This window comes from Phalaenopsis equestris, unplaced genomic scaffold (genome assembly GCF_001263595.1).
Source record: "Phalaenopsis equestris unplaced genomic scaffold, ASM126359v1 Scaffold203255, whole genome shotgun sequence".
In the NCBI taxonomy this organism is placed as follows: domain Eukaryota; kingdom Viridiplantae; phylum Streptophyta; class Magnoliopsida; order Asparagales; family Orchidaceae; genus Phalaenopsis; species Phalaenopsis equestris.
Genome location: NW_018222893.1, coordinates 188671 through 208639, shown reverse-complemented (window position 1 = coordinate 208639; position 19969 = coordinate 188671). Strand labels below are relative to the sequence as shown.

Here is a 19969-nt window from a genome sequence, read left to right as displayed (position 1 = left end):
TACTGGCGTTATAACGCCAGTATGGGCGCTATAAAGCCCTCTACACGCGTCTGTGGTGCGATAGCGCCAGGGGGCGGCGCTATGGCGCCATACACTTTGCTCCAATTTTGCTCATTTTGCTCTCATTTTCTCCAAATGTCCATTCCATGTACCTGAAACAAAAAAAAAAAAAACATACAAAATACCTTCCTTTAAAGTGCAATATCACTAATAATATACATAAAACGATCATAAAATATGCACTAAAAATAGGTAATTTTAAGGTGAATTAACAACCAATCTCTAACTCAATACAACTAAAGTCCAACCTAGGTGCAACCTAGGTCTAACCCAAGTCTAACTCAGGTCTAACTAAGGTCGAACTCATTTCAATGTACGTCTAGACCAGCTGATCCCATATCATATTTGAGCTCAATTTTGAGATAATCTTAGTTGGAAAGCTAACTCACTTTAGTGGAACCCTAACCCAGGTTTAATCCATGCTAAATATATGTTTTCACGTTTCATTTCATCTCTTTATTATGTAAATTCAAAATAATAAAAAAACGTAATAGAAAAATGTGTGAAAAATGGGGGAGAAACTTTCACAAGATGATTCTCTCCATAAAAATCCAAACTTTGACTACAAAAACAAAATAAAATAGAACTTAAGAAAATCTTGATTATTCACAATGACTAAAAATCCTAGGAATTCAAAGAAAATACAAATTAAATATTGAACCTTCAACATCTAAATCACGCCAAGATTAAAAATAGAAATCAAACCTTGACAGATTCGACATAAATACCAGGTTATCCAACTTAGCACTAGAACTAAGGATCTTATGCTCACCCTAGACTTGTCAAAGTATAGAAACATTAGTTAGTTTAATAGGTACACTAAGGACTATGCAAATAAACCTACCTCCTAAGACAAGAAGGAATACACTAGCACGATGTAACCCATGGTTACTGACGAAGGTATTCTAAACTGCTTTGAAACTATGAAACCTCCACACGCCATGATCATGACACTCAAGGATGATTCCTGGTTATGAGATTGGTTATAATTACATGATTCCAACGTGCCCTGGATGATGAAAAGCTATGACTATTTTGAGCGAAGATGTTATTCCCAAAGTCTACGTTAGTATACCCATCATGACTTTTCATGAGTCTAAGGTTTCACTTTCATCTAGAAATCCTTCTATCCGATTCAGTTCTTTAGTTTAGGAATTCCAACCACTTCAATAAATGAAATTAAGTATACCTAAGTTATCTTTGGACCTCACCAGATCATTTTAAACTTATTACCATTCTTCTTCAAACTCCTCAACCGTCACTCTTCAAGTAAAGCCTCCTCTCCTGGATGTTTAACACACGTTATTTGGGCCTTTTCGTTCAACATCATTGAATTATAAGTCCCATTACTTTGAGCTTGATTTTCAAATTTGGATCCCTCCTTCACCTTCAATACGTCACTTATGAAGTCTAATCAAGATAATTTAAATCATTATATTAATCAAGTTTTTGTTAAGGTTTACAACTCTAGACATTTAATTCGTTATGAAGACTTGTCCTTTTAAAGAGTACAACCCAAAATAAAATAGCCTTATCTGATATCTATAAGGCAAGGGAAAGAACATGACCCATAGATTTACGAAGGTCTACATTATCTGGGTGATCAGACCCATTTTTAAAGAAATATTTCCTTCATTCTTTCTGAAGGATATATTATTCTTAAAAAGTCTTATGGATCATCAAGGTAGAACACTCAAAAAAATTATGTGATATGTGGCACACAAAAATCTCCATCTTGTATTTTCATAAAATAATATAATTTCACAATTTGATCATTTATTGAGAAGTATTTAAAATCTTAAAATATCCAAAATTATTGTTGGTAACTGAGAAGCCTATCAATAGAATAATGTTTATCAAATTCCGATGCGATGGTTACCCGTTAAGGGGGCTATAAATTTTTAACCCAAGGCGGAGATATAAGTATAACATTTATAAAGGTTAAAGAGTACGAATTTATACTTCACAGGCACTGAGGCACGTACACTGCGACACAACTTTCCTTGGTGTCCAAGGCACGAAAACTTCTGTAGCAAGCTGTCGCTTATCCACAATATTATTATACAGCACCCGACAATTGCCACTTACAAATTTAGCACAAATCTTCATCGATTTTCTATTATTTGGAAGCAGAGGCCAGTTACTACTAAATAAGCGTCTTCGTCAATGCGAGTCTCATTTCTCATCTCGGTATTTGTGTTGTTATCGACGATTTCTTTCCTGATGGCGGAACCCGTCGGTGTTTCAGTACCCGGCTCTGGCGAGGATGGCGCCGTCCACATCGTTTATGTTGATCGCCCGGTGGAGGAAGAGCCGGAGGCTTTCCACATCCGCACCCTTGCCTCGGTCGTTGGGAGGTTAGGGTTCTCTCTCTCTATAAATAGCATTAGCATTAGGGATTCTGGTTTGGGCTAAAACCGTTATCGCATCTTTCTCGCATCGGCAGCGAGGATGCGGCAAAGGAGGCGCTGATCTACCATTACAAGCACGCTGCGAGCGGGTTTTCTGCTAAGCTGACGCCGCAGCAGGTTGCTGATTTGTCGCGTAAGTAATCTTTCATACATTTCACTATTGCATTTAGGAGGCTGTGAGTTCATCAGTTTGAATTGCCCTTATTGAAATCTGAGAGTTGTCCATTTATCTTTTTTTTTTTAAATAACTTGCCTCTTTGAACATCTACATTTTTGATGTCATACTCTTTATTTTGATTGATTTTCACTTGAAATCCTTTGCTTTGAATTATTTTTCATGTATGGGTTTATCATTTTATACTTTTAACTTTTATACTTTTAACTTTTATACTTTTATGCTATCTTATTTCTATTTATGCCTATGTACACTAAAAATATACCCATGCTGATCCTAAAGAGATCTAACGGTAACGAAGGGCTTGAAGACGATTGAAGGGCTTGAAGACGATTGAAGGGCTTGAAGACGATTGAAGGGCTTGAAGACGATTGAAGGGCTTGAAGACGATTGAAGGGCTTGAAGACGATTGAAGGGCTTGAAGACGATTGAAGGGCTTGAAGAAGACCGAAGATCTGTAGATGACCGAAGACCAGGTAGACGATTGAAGGTTTGCCAGACGCTGAAGGCCTGGTGAACAACCAAAAGGCTACCGGATGATCGAAGGTATGCCAGAAGACTGGAAGACCATCCAAACTGACCAGAAGCTGACATCCACTCAAATGACTGGAAAGGGTCTAGTACCCCTAGCAATCTCACAAGTATCAACGTGATGTTCTCTCAACAACTCTCCCAAAATTTTTCAGAAATTATTGAGGAACAAGTAAGTCGGCCGACTACCGTAAGACCGATCAACTGCTGTTCTCAAAGCCGATCCGCTTTCCAAAGCAAAGACTGACCGGTATCTAGACAAAATAATTGACGAACTCGAAGACCTGTCGACTAGAAGGTCCATTTACACAAAAAAATATCAAAATTAGTTACAAATACAAAAATGCACGGAGAAAAATAATAGTCCTGTAACCCCTATTAAAGCAGGGGCAGATATGCAATTTTCTACATTTAACCTTCTATTTTTCCTATAAATAGGGGTCCCATAACATTACTACGTGTGACATGAATTTTGGCTCTTCTCTCTAGACCCATATTTTGTAAGAAAATCTTTCATTTTCTTTTGTAACACTCCAGTTACAATATATAAAATGGGTCACAGAGCTCGAGAATACCCAATTCGCCCTTAAGAGACAAGTCTATACATGCTCGTTTATTTCTTTCTCCCTCTCCTACTCCATCATGGTTCCTATCGTTCCGATCTTTAGGCATATTTCACAAGACAATTCTAAATTTAATATCCTAAACTGTATGGTGAGCGAGTAATATGCTATCAACAAGAAGGCAAGCGATACCAACAAGGAGAAATGCACCTCATAGATATTGCTAATAGGGATCGCTTTAAGATATTCATGCAACAACAGATTTTGGGCTAAAAACACTGTATCCATCATCTTTCTAGAGGCTTTGACTAGGAGGCGAGTAGCACAAAATGGATGGCTAGCTTTCAGCGATTGAAACAACCGATTGTTTGTACCCCATTCCGTTCGGACAATTCTATGCGGCTAACACCTTACCTAGTGAATAAAGAGAGTATTACTTCAATACTTATCTTGTGTGAGGAGACAAATTTCTTTAAAATTTTTTTATATCCAATTGACACTTGGGAAACTTGAATCTTAGGGGCAATGCTGACAACTACCCTAAAGAGGTTTAGTTGACAAAATAGCCCAGAATGCTCCTACATCGTAACTATTGGTTTCTAAGCTTGAATCAGATAATGCTCTGGAGGTGATTCCGTGATAAATAGTGACAAGCTCTGCGAAGGGTACGATGCATATCACCTCAGCAGCGAGTTTCGACCGTTGCCTCTGTAAAGATTGCCACAAGCTTAGCCTAAGTCCCGACGAAAGGTGGGTTCGTCAAAGACCACAATACGTCCAAACAAATGAGATCTTGAAACGTGTAAGGTGTGAGCTGAGGCGACAATACTATTAAATAATAAAAGCAATCGACAATGGCATTATTGACATCCGATGAACATCCTAACGACAAATTCGACCCACAACACCAAGCATCAAAAAGCTATCTTGAAGATCAACATGGATATAGCTCTCGATGTGGTTCCTTGTCTAGTAATGTCATGCTCTGTAAAGGGTATGATGCAAATCATCTCAACAACGAGTCTCAACAATTATTTCCGCAAAGGCTGCGACAAGATTCACTTAAGTCCTAATGAGATGTGTGGACCGATTGAGGCGACAAATTTCATTGAACAAAAGAGACAAGCCGTGTAAGACTTATGTCGGGCAGTGACATTATCAAATAACGACCATCTTTCCAAAGATTTCAGTCATCAACCTATACCAGCATTCATCATCAAGTAATAATTTCAAATAGATAGAGCGGTGGAGGTAAAATGCTAAAATGAAGGTTAAAAAGTTACCAGAACTTCACTCAATTTCATTTTCGACAAAAGGTACAACATTTTTATGACTTTTCTTACATGTAAGATTAATAAACTAAAAATGTCAAAGTGACAGATGAGGCTAATTGAAGGTCAGTCAGTCGATTGAAAGTTAGACGATCGAAAGTCAGTCAAACGACCGAAGGTCAACTAGACGACTGAAGGGACAACCGAAGATCAGCTTAGCCGACTAAAAGTCTTAGCTGACCAGTTCAAAGCCGACAAGACTAAGCGCAAAAGGATGTTGAAATCGAGGAAGTATTATTAGTGACTAATAGGTAAATATAATCAAGTTTTTTCCTTGAATGATTCTTTTATTCTTATCGTAGCTTTGCCTCAAAGATGAGAATTGAAGAACTTAATATGTATATCATAAAGAGATTATCGGTACTCAAGGGCTGCCGGACGGCCGAAGGGCTGCCAAATGACTGTAGGTCTGCCTAAGGAGTGAAGGGCTGATAGAGGTCCGATGGGCTAACAGACCACCGAAGGTATGCCAAACGACTGAAAGCATGCAGGCTGACTAGAAACAGTATCCACGCCAATGACTGGACAAAGACATTGTACCCCCTCTCAATAACTCCACCAAAAATCTCAAAAATTCATTAAGGAACAAGCCAACGGGGGGCTTTTGACTCTTCTCTCTAGACTCATACTTTGTAAAGAGATCTCTCTTTTTTTAATCACCCAGTTCAGAGCCCAGGAATATTCCAGTTCGCTCCTAAGGTGCAAGTCATATGTGCTTAAGGATCGAAGTGTTAGGAACCTTGAGGGAGAAATAGAGCGAGAAAGAAATAAATGATCGAAGTGATAAGAACTTTTTGGCTCCTCGCTAGACCCATACTCTGTAAGGAGATATTTTCCCTTTTTTCTTGCAATCACTCAGTTATAATATATAAAATGAGTCACAAAGCCCAAGAATACCTCAATTTGCTCATAAGGGGCAAGTCATGCGTGCTCTTTTATTTCTTCTTCTCTATCTTTCTCTACTTCTCTCTCAAGGTTCCTACCGCTTTGATCCTTGGGCATACCTCACAGGATTAATCTGGATTCAACAACCTAGATAGCCAATTGCTACAATTTAAAATTATTTTGTTGATCCATCAAAATTTGATTAGTGTAGAAACAATAAAAAAATTATTTTAGATGCAAACCTTTGAGATAGGTAAATTAGCTATTGCTTCAGATTTTTTTTCCTTGTGCTCTAATCTGTTGAATTTGTTTAAAACTCTGGATTCTAAGGTGTTACTATTTAACACCAAAATAATGCATTGAATTACACGTGGTCATGTTTCTTATATGTTTTTATGCAGTGTTCAATGAATTGATTTTAATTAAAATTCCAAGTAAGATTTTACTATAATTAATCGCATCTGGATATTGTTGCTTTGCTTTTGTGGGAGAACATGATTCCAATTTTTTTGCTAGCCCCAGATTATTTGTTGGGGTGAATTGTGACATTATATAGTCTTGTTGGTGAGTAGCAGACGCTTTGTGACAGTATTCCCATGTTATTGGAATTCAGAATTGATTAGTTTTAAGCACCTGTATGTTGATTGCTTTATGTGATAATATGCAAAAGTAGGTAATACTACATGTTTTTGCACAAATATTTCATCCTTTACATGAAATCAGAAAGATGTCGGCTTTTCTTTATTTATTTCTTTTGCATTGCTTTTCTCTAAGCATCCAGTCCACAATTCTGGCAGTTTTTCAAAACAAATAACAAACATTTTTTCTCCTGCATGTGCACACTCTCTGCCATTGCACAATAATTGAGCAATTTTGTAAAAGCTATTATACTACCTCATATCCGGAATAACAATGTTCATGAAAGGACGACTTGGCAAACTAACAACACAAAACTACCAACAAGCTAGTTGCAGTCATGTGCAGTCTTATTGAAATTTCAGAATGTAGCTTCCAAATGCGCGTGAAACTGCTGAATTACTAGGGTTTATTTTATACTGCAAACGAATAAGTGTTTGAAATTTTGATGTATATGTTGTTCTGTGGCAAATGATTTTTAGATAGTTGTGGGCACCATAGAACATACATTATCGCATATAAATACATCGGAGATATAGGGTCTGTTTGGCGCAGCTGTTGATGATGATGATTATTTATAATCTGCTGATAAACAAATTATTCAGAATAATCTGGCTTGCTGTTTGGGGCAGCTTATTCAGATTAGTTTATTGGTGGTTAAATGACATTTTTGCCCGTCTGATAAAAATTTTTGTGGCAGCTTATTCAGAATAGCTTACTGGTAGTACAAAAGTATATAGTGCAGAAGCATACAATCATCACAGATCAGTTCCAAAAGACGACATACAATTCTCACTCTCTCGTGAGTACCATACCAGAATAAATAAAAAAAGGATAAAGACAAGTACAACTACAATGAGAAATATTAAAATATTTAATTTCAAACTCTGGCTACCTCTGTCATCATCTACACTATCAACCTGGGAAATTATCGGATTCCCATGACTACTGACAGTGTAATATGTGGGACTGTCAGCCCACCGGAAGAAACCGCAATGAGCTGAAACACTCTTGGCACAACTGTAGAACTGCCTCCCAAAGCCATGCGACTGACGTGACGTGAGCAACGGAGACGGTAGTCCACAATAACACTAAATAACTCTTTCTGTAACTGATATCCTAGAAGACATGTTTGTATAACTGCGAAAAAAAAAAAAAAAACGAATGCCAGAACTTATCCCGAAAAAATAAAATACGCATAAAAATTGATCTACATATATTCAAAGAAAAGAAAGACTTGTTGGATTAGTTGCCATATATAACATCTGTTATAAACTCCCTCAGAGCAGCCATCTCGGCTGCACCCTCACCGTCCTGAGTTTCATATTCAGATTCAGTAGACTCGATCTCATTCGATCTCATTATCAACTAGAGATCCTGAAGGTTATAGGGAGTCAATAATTGGATCATCATCAGTAATATCAAAGTCCGTATCTGAATGAGAGGGATGTTGTCAGACAATATGCACCAGTTTGGAAGTGCCATAGTGGCCACCACAATATGTACTTGTTTGGAAAATGAATACGAGGGCATATTACGTAGGATAACCAATTTCTTCTTCCACACTCCAAATGTTCTTTCAATAATCCCCCGTAAAGAGAAGTGTCGTTTGTTGAATATTTCTTTTTTGCCACGAATCGTGCCACTTGCTCGCTCAAAATCAGGAATATGATATCTAGTGTCTGGATAGACTTCAGGTAGCCCCTTAGCATCGGATACCCAACATCTATCAAATAATACTTTCCTGTTATGAAAGACAATATTAATTAAAAATAATTAATGTAATTAACAAGTTGTTTAGTTAAGATGAACAAACTTGGAGGTGGGTAGTTGTATAGGAAAAAAAATGACTGTCATGTATAATTCTTTCTCACCCCACTATTACAAATGTGAAACACATGTTGAAGTCACACACTGCCATCACATTTTGGGTAGTTTTACTACTCTGACCAATATACGCGATCCTTTCATAACTTGGTAGTCGGGTATCTACATGCGTACCATCGATTGCTCCATTGCAGTTCTGTAACTCATATTTAGCAATTCCACAGGTATTGAAGTAAAAGTAACAAACTAATCAAACTTACTATGAATTACGACATGTAATGGATTAGCAATTTGTTCAGGAATAGTTACAAACAATGGATCAGATGACTTAATGTTTTGCGCTGCTAAGCTCACAAGTGCTTATATACCTTTGTAGAAGTATTGACTAATTATTTTCTAGGAATGCTGAAATCGCTCCATAGCTTCTCTAACTGATTCATTCTGTGATAGAATATATAATGTTATAGCCAAGACCTCTCTCGTGATTGTTCTAGAAGAACCTTGGAGGCCGTGGTTACAACTAAGTCATGTAGAAGTCCATAAAAATGGGTGCACTCATTTGAAAAATGCTACTGAACCTTATTAGGTGTCCAACAAGCATTTCACCCACCCATTTGTCCCCAACATATGAGGACGTCATGCATGGTATCCGTTTTAGTGTTGGAGCGGTAATTTTCCAACAATAATATCGCAATTACTGCATCCCATGTCATTCTTTTACGACGTTCTCGTAGTGGATCCATCCTGAAGTTATAAATTCATTAGGAATTTAGTAGAAAATGACATAAATGAAATACATCTACTGAAGAAAGCATATGGAAAATGACATAAATGAAATACATAACATCAATAAATGAAGTACATAAAATGGAATTCCAAGCATCAGGAAATAAAGTACATCAAATGAAAAGCATCCGGAAATGAATTACATAAAATTACATCTACTGACAGGTTTTTACAAAACAGTCTCATTCTTCTACTAAAATGCGTAAATATTCAAGGTGCAGCTCGGGCCGTAGGGCCATGAACATTTGCCTACGAGTAGGGTCCTCAAGTTTTTTAACACATTTTGCTTGAAAGCGTATATCAACAACTACTTCTGGAATAGTGTCTAAAATGACAACACAGTCCCAGATAGTGCTGTCAGGGGGAGGTGGAGCTGAAAAAGTAGCAATTAGTTTATGAAATGAGCTTTTAAAGAAACTATCCTTTTCTTTCGACCTCCTGCCAAGCCTAGGCCTCTTGGGCATGGAACTGGACTCTCCTATCTTCTTTTGGTTAATACTAGACCCTTCATCATCAGCTATGACCTGTTCAGGTGACAAGTCATCTGGTATTCCTAAAAATCCCATTTCACTTGGGTTGAATGAATTATTTCCAGTCGCGAAAACCCCCTTAAACATTATGTCCAGTTTTTCCTTGAACTTTGGCTCAATTCCACACTGCCTATATTTTTTGGCAGTTGGCATTACCTTGAATATAAGACATTTATTAGAGGAGTTTAGGTATTAACTAAAAAATGATGAAATTACAAAAAGACATTTGTATTTAGTACCTCCAGTCTTTCAGCCCACAATTCATCTAGAGCATCGATAGTTCGTTTAACAGGATCTCAACCCAATTCGGTAGAGCCACGTTTCAACTCCTTCCATATTTTTCATTCTTTCTTCAATTGGTCCCATTTATTTTTGAATTTAAGCCTGTTGTAATCTCTTCCAGTCAATTCTTTGAATCTCTTAACAATATTTTGCCAACCCTCCTTATTAAAATACGTAGTTGACTTGTTCCCCAGTTCAATTTCTTTAATACATAGATCGCAAAATATATTGATAACTTCTTTATCCCACATTGCGGAGGGACTCCCTTAACAAAGGAAAATACGTATTTGCTAAATGTGTAAAAAAAAAAACCAAACTTCATCCATATCAATTCCACAATCTATGAAGTTATATTTTGCAATTTAAAACTAAAAGAACATATTATAAATAAACATCGACAACCAACATCATTTTCATAACGTTCCAATTTACCAAAAAAAAAAAAAAAAAAAAAAAACTGGTAAACAAGAGATTTATGTGGTTCGGCCAATGGCCTACATCCACAGAAGGTACGAAAGTTTTATTAAGATTACATAGCTACAAATAAGCTCTCAAATGTGTAAGCTTACTACAACATGCTTTCAAATAAACAAGCTGCAGAAATTCCTAAAACCAAAACTCCAAAAAATTTCTGCATCAAAACCGGAAACAAAAATATATAGCTATCAAATTGGTAAAACCGGAAACAACAATACAAGCTAATGCATCAAAACTTTCCATCTTTAATTTATGCAGCTAGTAACCAGTTCAAACTTTGAAAGCCAATACAATTTTCTGCATCTAGTAACCAGTACAAACAGCTAACCCAAAAAAACTATCAACCAATACAGCTTTCTGCAGCTCATCCAATGCAGCTATTAAACCAGACACTACAACAAATACTGTCAACAACATATTGCAGCTATTGCATGTAATTGATAGAGCATTCGTTACAACCAACAATGTGATATATGTTATTCTATGTATAGGATTGTTCTAACGCATTCCAACAATGCCAAAATCACTCACCCAAAACGAATATCTCTGGATTATATGCAATTAAAAAACTTGCCACAATAGAGAAAATTTTTCCGCATTCCAACAATGCCAAAATAAAGATCAGACAAAGATCTTCATATGACAATATTCAACAATGCCAAATAAAGATCAACAAAACAACATTTCACCCAAAAGGAATATCTCTGCATTCCAATAATGCCAAAATGAGGATTCCAGACAACGTTTTGAAAAAAAAATAAATCTTTCATATGACAGCATTTCCCAAAAGCTAAAAAATTCGACCACGATCCTAGGCAACGTTTTGAAGAAAAATTTCAGACGAACGAGAAGCAGAGACGAGATCACAGGCATTTCTCAACACTTTAAAAAATTTCATACGAACGATCCCACGCAACGATCACAACATTTCCCAACAGTTAAAAAAATTTCAGACGAACGATACCTGCGAAAATTTCAAAGAAATTTCAAAGAACTTTCGAGCAGAGGGGTGCACGGGATCGAAGATTCCGATCACAAACGGAATCGAGGAGCAGAGACGAGATTAGGGGATCCTGATCGCAGATCTAGGGCAACGACGGCGACACGGGATCGAAGGGGGCGAGGCGGGATCGAAGGGGGCGAGGCGGGATCGAAGAGGGCAGCGGAGTGATAATCTATCCCTAAACGCGGAATGAAAGGGGCTCGGAGCGGCGAACGAAGCAACGGGTAATAGTATAAACCCTTATGCGCGTATTTCCACCGTTGGCCCGAACGTGTTTTCAAACGCCACCCCGGTGTTCCGAAAACGCCGAACACATTTATAAGCTGCGCCAAACGGACCCATAGTCAGTATAGGTTGTTGTATAAAACTGTAACTGTAGCACATTGGATCTCTAGCATGAACAAGTTTCCAATGTAAGCTTGACCATATCTTTGGGCTGTGAGCATTTGTAATTACATATTAGGGCTTCTCTATTTTTCAAGCCTGTTGCAGTCTATTCTTTTGTGAGCTCTGTCGTGACAAACATTACGTACATGGTCATGTACATTGACGTGAAGTGAGAAAATTGATCTTGTTTTATTTAGAGGGTTTATTTAATGTTTGAGACTTTGATGTATATGTTCTTCTGTGGCAAATGTTTTTTGGATAGTTGTGGGCACCATAGACCATACATTATCGCATATACTTAAATATATATCTGAGATGTAGTCATTAGGTTGTTGTATAAAACTGTCTTTTTATGTCAAGCACGAACATGTTTGCAATGTAAGCTTTTAACCATATCATTGGGCTGTGAGCATTTGTAATTACATAACAGGGCTTCTCTATTTATCAAGCATGTTGCAGTTTATTCTTTTGTGAGGGGCAAACATTACATACATGGTCATATACATTGAGTTGAAGTGAGATAATTGATCTTATTTTATTTAGATGGTTCATTTAATGGATGGCATTATCATTTTAAGAGCAAAATTTCCTATTATCCATAATTTAATCCAAACATTCAACGCTAGTATCTATTAGATAATTGACATTATCTAATTTAAGATGTAGAGAAGCACAACAACAAAACAAAATCCATTGTTAAGGTCACAGAACAATGCTTATGATACCTAAGAAGAATGATGGGATGAGAGGTTAGTGGTGAAGAGAAAAAATACTTAAAACAGGTTACAATTGATACAAGTTGATTTGCAAAGCATTTTAGCAATGATCAATGGAACAAATTGCAAGTATCCAGGGTGTAACTCTTTGAAGAAGATAAACTTTGTATCCTCGCTATATTAATCCATATTAACGATGTTATTGTTACAAGTTATATTAATTTGTTTCAATTATCTTTTAATGTATTTGTGTATTTGTCTTTAACCATAGGGGTAGTTCAAAGCTTGCTCGAGTTAGTCATTACAAATTTTATGGTTGAAAAGAAAGGGAAGCTAAGTGAAATGCTAATGAGTTTACTATTTGGTTTAATGCAACAAAGCATATTATTTTTATTACATGCAGCTCTTTGAACATTAATTTTAATTTTGAGCTGGATGGGCCTTCTATGACATGGTTTTGTTTTAGTAAGTGGGCCAACATGAAATGTGAATGGTGGATAAACTTAATATAGACTGAAGCAAGTAAGAAGAACCTTATTAATAAGCCTCTCATGTACTAATAATGGCCTATAAAGTTGATAACGGTGTGGTGATGACATTTGTAGTTGTGGCTTTAGTGCTATCTTTTCATGTAGAGAATGTAGAAATGAACTAAAAGTTCAATGATAAGACTTTGGGTGGTTTGATAAAAATCAGTTGATGATAGTATATATATATATATATATATATTTCTATGGGAATGATGATCGATAAATTGAGTAGCATGTTACTTGAATTGATCTTGGAGAAACAATCTTCTCCATCGATTACTAGGCCACAGATCCTTTCTTGCGCTATAAAGGAGTTTATGTTAAATATGGTGTGAATTAGGCTGCAAACGAACCAAGACGAGTCGAGCAGGCTATTTTCAAGCTTGAGCTTCTTTATAAAGTTTGAGCTCGATCTCAAATGAAGTTGTTGGGATTGTTTTCAACCTTGATATTGTTTATAAAATTCAAGGCTTAACTCATTTTGAGCTTTTGTGTTTATGTTCAAGCTTATCTCATTTGTCATTTTAATATTTTTGAGTTCGTTTTATGTTCATTTCATATGATGATAATTGAGTTAATATTTTTGAGTTATTGTCAAATTAAGTAGTGTTATCGAGATACTTAATTTGTATTCAAATATCTAATAAGCAAATTAAAATTAGTGCTATATTTTTTAAAATATAATGTTATCAAACAAACTAATGAGTAGTTGAATGGAGCTATTTATTTCTTAATAAAATGATTTTTATCGAGTTTATAATCGAGTTATTTTCAAACTTTAAAAAGTAAATAAACTTTTAAATGAATAAGCTTCTAAACGAATAACTAAAATCAACATATACAACAACAATAACAAGTCTTTATCCCATTAAGTGAGGTCAGCTACATGAATCTTTTTTCTCCATTGCGTCATAATGAGTGTCATATTTTCATTTAATTCTATTAGGTTAAGATTACTTTTTATACAATTTGCCCAAGTTTTTGTAGGTTACCTTTGCTTTTCTTAATGTATGTCGAATCTAAAACATCTACCTCCTAACAGGATCATCAGATGGTTAGCATTTAATGTGACTAAATCATCTAAGACGACTGTCTCTAATCTTATCCGCCACTGCTACACCAATCCTATCATGGATTTATTCATTTTAGCATTGTCTCCATGTGTCGCAATGGAGAAAAAGGATTCATGTAGCCGACCCCACGTAGTGGGATTAAGGCTTTGTTGTTGTTGTTGTTGTGTTGTAGCATTGTCTCCATGTGCCAAGCCACTCATCCACCTAAGCATTCTCATCTCAACAACATTTAACTTTGTTTTATGCTTCTTTTAAATTCCAACATTCTGCACCATATAACATTGTAAGTCTCACCACCATCTTATAAAATTTTCCTTTCACTCTAAGCGTAGGTCGGATGCATTACTTCACTTCAACCAACCAACTTGAATTCTACTAATAACATCTCCATCTATATCACCATCACTTTGAACTATTGACCCGAGATCTAAAATATTCACACCTTTTAATGATTTGATCGCCCATAGTTACAACTCTGCACTAGAGCTATTAGTGCTAAAAATACATTCCATGTATTCAATTTTAAATCTACTAAAGTGAAGGCATTTACACTCCAATGTAGACCTCCCTTATTCAAGTTTTTCCTGAACTCTTTCTCTAAACTCTTTCTCTAGTATATCCACAAGAAGGATATTATCAGCGAAAAGCATACACCAAGATACATCCTCTTGTAAATGTCCAGTAAGAGCATCCATAACTAAAGCAAAAATATATGGGCTTAAAGCCGATTAGTCAATCCTCCTCCTATTCGAACACAAGTAGCAGCTATACTATACGTATAAATGCTTAAAATAACAATTAAGCAATAAGTCTATATCTTTTTTTATTTACTATGATTTAAAAATTTAATTTAATATAATTTAATATAAATGAGTTTTAAAAAATAATTTAATTGTGTTTATTCGAATCCTTTAAATTAAGCTTTAATAGATCTTTTTCATAGGCATAAATCAAACTTTATACGAGCTTATTCACAAGCTTACTCGTGAACTTTGAAGCAGTCCATCGAGTTTCATGATGAGCTTGTTCGAGAGCTTTAAAATGATATTGTTGGCTAACATTTCTAGCGTGTTCATTTAAAAATTGAGTTTTTATTGAAGTGTCCAAATTTGTTTAATTCGTTAATCAATCGAATGTGAACAAGCTCTTATCGAATCCAACAATGAGTAACTCATCAAACGTTAGGTTCGTTTGCAACCATAGTGTGAATGGCTGCCAAACAGATAAGGTATATGCACTTGCTAGCAGCACAAAATTTTTCTGTGCAATTGGTTTCTTTAGTTCCTCATGGTTGGACAAACTCACAAACACATTGATTTGACAATTCTCCAATGAAACTAAACAACAAATATATTCTAAAACTAATCCAATCAAAATTATCGCAATCAGTTCAACAGGATTTAGTTCATACTAAACGTTGAAAGCTAAATGATTTCATTCAATTTCTGACCTGTTTTATTCAGCTCCATTTAAAATAATAATAGTAATAATAAATAAAAATAATAAAAAAAAAACTATGTAATTTTTATGGATTATGCACATCAGCTGCTGATATTTATTTTGTGCTTATTGTGTGATGGTGGTATATACTCTATTTTTTTTTGTATTAATTCTTTCAATGATCCTCCAAATCCTTATACATGGGCTTGCAAACTAATATATATATTTTGTAATTGAATTAGTTGGGTTTCTCTTTATTTTGGATTGATTGAATTGCATGCATATCATAATGGTTCATTTTGACATGTTGTCCATTGTTCTAAGAGAAAGCTTCTTGATTAATACAGTGAGAGTTCATTTAATTAGAGTTTGTGAAACGTTATATAATACTTTCATTGTATTCTGTCATAAAAGATCTAAATATTGTTCTTTCTACCACACTATTTCAGATTGAACTACTTCTGCTTCTACATTTCATTTAAGATTGAGTTAGAGTTTATAAATTAACAATTCATTTGTCATTCAATTTAAATGTTTTGATTGATTGTTGTAAAATTAATGGCATTTAAGTAACAACATGAATTTAATTAAGAACACATTGGTATTAAGGGCAAAAATATGGGTCACAATATTTTCTTTAGTTATTTTTCTCTTACCAACCATATAAGGTCTAATAATATAAAGATGGCAAAGTTGACTTTTATCAGTTTAAAGATTAAAATTGTATTTTGAGGATATCAATTCAAATCAATTAAACTAGTTTGCTTTTGAGATGGGAATTTTATTTGAGATCAACTTGATTTATCATTTTTAAATTATTAATACAAACCTTGGAAAATATCTTATTTCCTTAGGGTGCAGCCTTTGTGGCATTAGTGATGTAATGTACAGCGCTGACTTTTCTTTTTTTTTTATTTTGTGCTTCTGTCAGATACTTGTTAGACATGAGCATGTCTGTGATATGCCTTTTGTCCAATGTACATGAAATTATTTTGAAGTTGTTTAAAGTCCAATTCATTGCCTAATATATGACTGCAACGACCTGACATAAAAGGGGCATATGCAAGGCATATGGGGGACATGTTCCAAGTTTTTTTTTTTTTATTTACGATTTGCTTCTCATGTTGAAGCACTCTTGTGCTCCACTTGCTCTCATATTGTGCAATAGATGTTTTGTTTTTTCATATATTTGATCCACGCTTGTTTTTAGTTGAGTTGCATTAGTGTGTTGACCAAGCATTTGTGCATTGATGCAAACTGAAGCATGATTGTCAAACGTTGCAGTTGGTGAGCTGTTGACACACGTGATTAGGAATGTAAATAAATTTAGGGGGGCAGCTTGGGATTTTGGGATTACTTTTGATGGATTACTTTTGATTTTGATTTTGAATTTTGATTTTTTGTTTTTATTTTGTTTTGTTTATGTTTTGATTTAAAACAAAACATGTTTAGTTGTTTTTAAAAACACTTGAATCAACTTTTAGATGGCTTGAGTGTTTTTAAAAGCAAGCTAATTTGTTTTTAAAGCAAAAATTAAAAAAAATGAAGTAAAGCTCAATGAGGCTTTTGAAGTTCAACTTTTGAGGTTGAGTGTGCTTTTGGCTCTGTGAGGCTTGTTTATCTTTCCAAATGTGCTCTTATTTAAAGCGATTTGATTTTAAAATGAATTAAACTTGAGTCAAAAGCTTAAATAAAAGCTCAAGTAAATTTGAATTTAGATGAATCGAACTTGAATATTATCACAAAAGTTTGAATTGAGCTCGCTCTAGGCTTAAACATGCGTTTGTTAAACGAGATCGTGCTTGAACAACCTAACTCAGCTTAGCCTGGATCTTTTGCAGCCCTAGTTTTTATATATAGTTCTAACCATAATTCTAGCACCCATTTTTTTTGACATTTACAACTTTTGATAGTTAGTTGGTTCCAACTTGCAGCCCTAATATTATGTTTTTCTTAATTCTTTCTTTCCGTAGACATTTTATCTATATTCTAATGGCTTTACGTCTTTAATTTTACGCTGCCAATCCTTATTAAAATTATTTATTTATTTGTATTTTTTTCTTGTTAAGCTAGGATTACTTCTTATTGACAGTATTATTATAATCCTTTTAAGGCTTTCTTAAAAAATAATACTGTTGGTTTTTAATATTAGTGATAAGTAAAGATTTTCACATTCCGTTGACAATATTTCTCTTTAAAAGTATGTAACATTGATTATTAAATTCTAATTATGTTATGTTATTGAAAACCTACAAAATTGATACACGTGATAAAATTGTGAAATTTAATTATAATTTACAACGTTTTAGTTGTTATTTTTAATTTATTTTCTTGGAGTGTATGATATCATACAAATGATGTTTTTTGATGGAAAATGAAAATGTTTAAATTCACCAAGGTGCGAATTTTAGAAATAGAAATGTTTAAAGTGCTATACATTTAACCTTCCCTCTTTTTTTTGTTCTAACAATGTATAATGAGCATTCGTGCTGGCAATTTGCTCATATTTAACGTTTGACAATTTTCTTTGAGATTTTTTTTTATTAATATTTTGTGTTGGATGGCTGCCTCGATTTTCTCATTTGCATTGGATGGTTGTTTACTTTTTATATAATCCATTTGGCATGGTATTTTTTCTTCTTTTCTAATTTCAATTTGATGAGATATGGTGAAAGAAGTTTTATTACTTTGATTCTGATTATGCAGAGAAGGCAGAGGTTCTTCAGGTGGTCAGGAATCTACAACTCCATTCTGGCACTGCTGCTGCCGACCGCCGTAAGAATTTAGTGTGAAACTTTTCAGTGGTGTTATTACGAATACAATGATGCCATCGTATAGTATTTTAAATATGTTTTATGTACTGTTATTTGATGAACCTTCTCAGCGTGCTCCTAAGTTTCTTGAATATTTCAGAACATATGGTCATTACCAAGTATGCATTAGTAATTCAAACTGTTTGAATCACAATCAGAGAATGTCCTCATGTATCTTAAAATTGTTCAATCGAGTTGCATGATTTTTCTTTAAACAATGTTAAATTGGCCTTCTCCATCTGCTTTCTACTGAAAATAAATACTGTTTTGTTACAATGGTTATTTTATCCAGGACTTTCAGGACTAGCTGTGAAGGGATACCGTTGGTCAGTTGACATCATGGGTAGTGGGGCATTTACATACATACCATCCAATTACTATGTATTTAAATATTTAACACCAAAATTTTATTTTTTTACATTTATATCACCCTAAATCTTTCACATCACCTTAAAAAATACCGCAATTTTTACTTCTAAATAATAAAATTTATTTTTTTTTCATGCTTCAATGGTTCTTTTTCATGACCTTAATTGCTTCTAAATTTTGATTTTTGTAGTTAGGAATCATTACCTCCTTTTATGAATTTAAAAGGATATTCATTATGTAATTTATTTCTGCTCAACTTCCTTGAAGAACCCTCATATTGTCCTAAAGATGGAGCAACGCACGGAATCCACACATACAAATTATAATACCACAACAATATCATCAAATCTTCATCTATGTTGTCTGCAAGCAATATTTTTTTTCTAAAGTTTAGAGAAGACATGGGTGAGTCCCATGAGAAACTTTATATTCAGATTCCTAACACAAATGGTGGAAGTTAACGACTTTGAACAAATTGTTTTCTAGTCCATCCTCACTCAAGGCTCATGAGAAGGACCATTTAGATATACATTAGGGTTTTGTAGTAGCTGGAACTTACTAGAAGTCATATTAATGTTGAAGAATATTAGTGCAATTGGCCTTTCACAACAGATTGCCAAAGAGATGAATTGACAAAAAGGATGTTCATATGCTCTTTAGTGATGACATGAGCCAATCTCATATTCAATGATAGAGAAGATTATGCTTCAAAACCATTAATACTTTTAGGGAAAAACTAATTAAAGGCCAATTAGAAACATTGGCCCATTAGGTATCTGAAGTGAGAAGGCACAAATTCTCACTCAACAACCCGGAGCGGTCACAATTCTCCACTCGTCATTTCATTATCACAACATTATCTGTGTAAATGCCTAAACACATAGATGTTGTCCAAAATAAAGACCTCCTTATGCAATGAAGATCAATGAGAGAATAAGGATGAGGGATATGATGCATTCCATAGAAACCATATGTTGCCAAAGACCAACTATACTTGAATAATTTAGTTAAAGAATTGATTAAAATATGTTGTATGCTTTTATATTAACCGATTATAGGAGGCTAGGGAATTGCTTATGGAGGAACGAAATAATGAGCTAGTTCTACATAAGGATATCCGCATTATAACATTGGTTCCAGCCAT

General features: G+C 34.7%; 1 protein-coding gene across 1 annotated transcript; it reads left to right on the top strand.

The window, feature by feature from the left end:
* Positions 1-2036: 2036 nt before the first annotated feature.
* On the top strand, positions 2037-18694 carry LOC110036158 (subtilisin-like protease SBT3.4). The gene is made up of 3 exons (XM_020740539.1): positions 2037-2417; positions 2507-2604; positions 18350-18694. The coding sequence occupies exons 1-3, from the start codon at positions 2227-2229 to the stop codon at positions 18433-18435; spliced, it is 375 nt and encodes a 124-aa protein (XP_020596198.1). The 5' UTR covers positions 2037-2226; the 3' UTR covers positions 18436-18694.
* The last annotated feature ends 1275 nt before the right edge of the window (positions 18695-19969 follow it).

Coding starts and splice junctions, on each gene's coding strand:
- LOC110036158 (XM_020740539.1), top strand. CDS start 2,227: ATGCGAGTCTCATTTCTCATCTCGGTATTTGTGTTGTTATCGACGATT. Junction 2,418..2,506: donor CTTGCCTCGGTCGTTGGGAG/GTTAGGGTTCTC, acceptor TCGCATCGGCAG/CGAGGATGCGGCAAAGGAGG. Junction 2,605..18,349: donor GCAGGTTGCTGATTTGTCGC/GTAAGTAATCTT, acceptor CTGATTATGCAG/AGAAGGCAGAGGTTCTTCAG.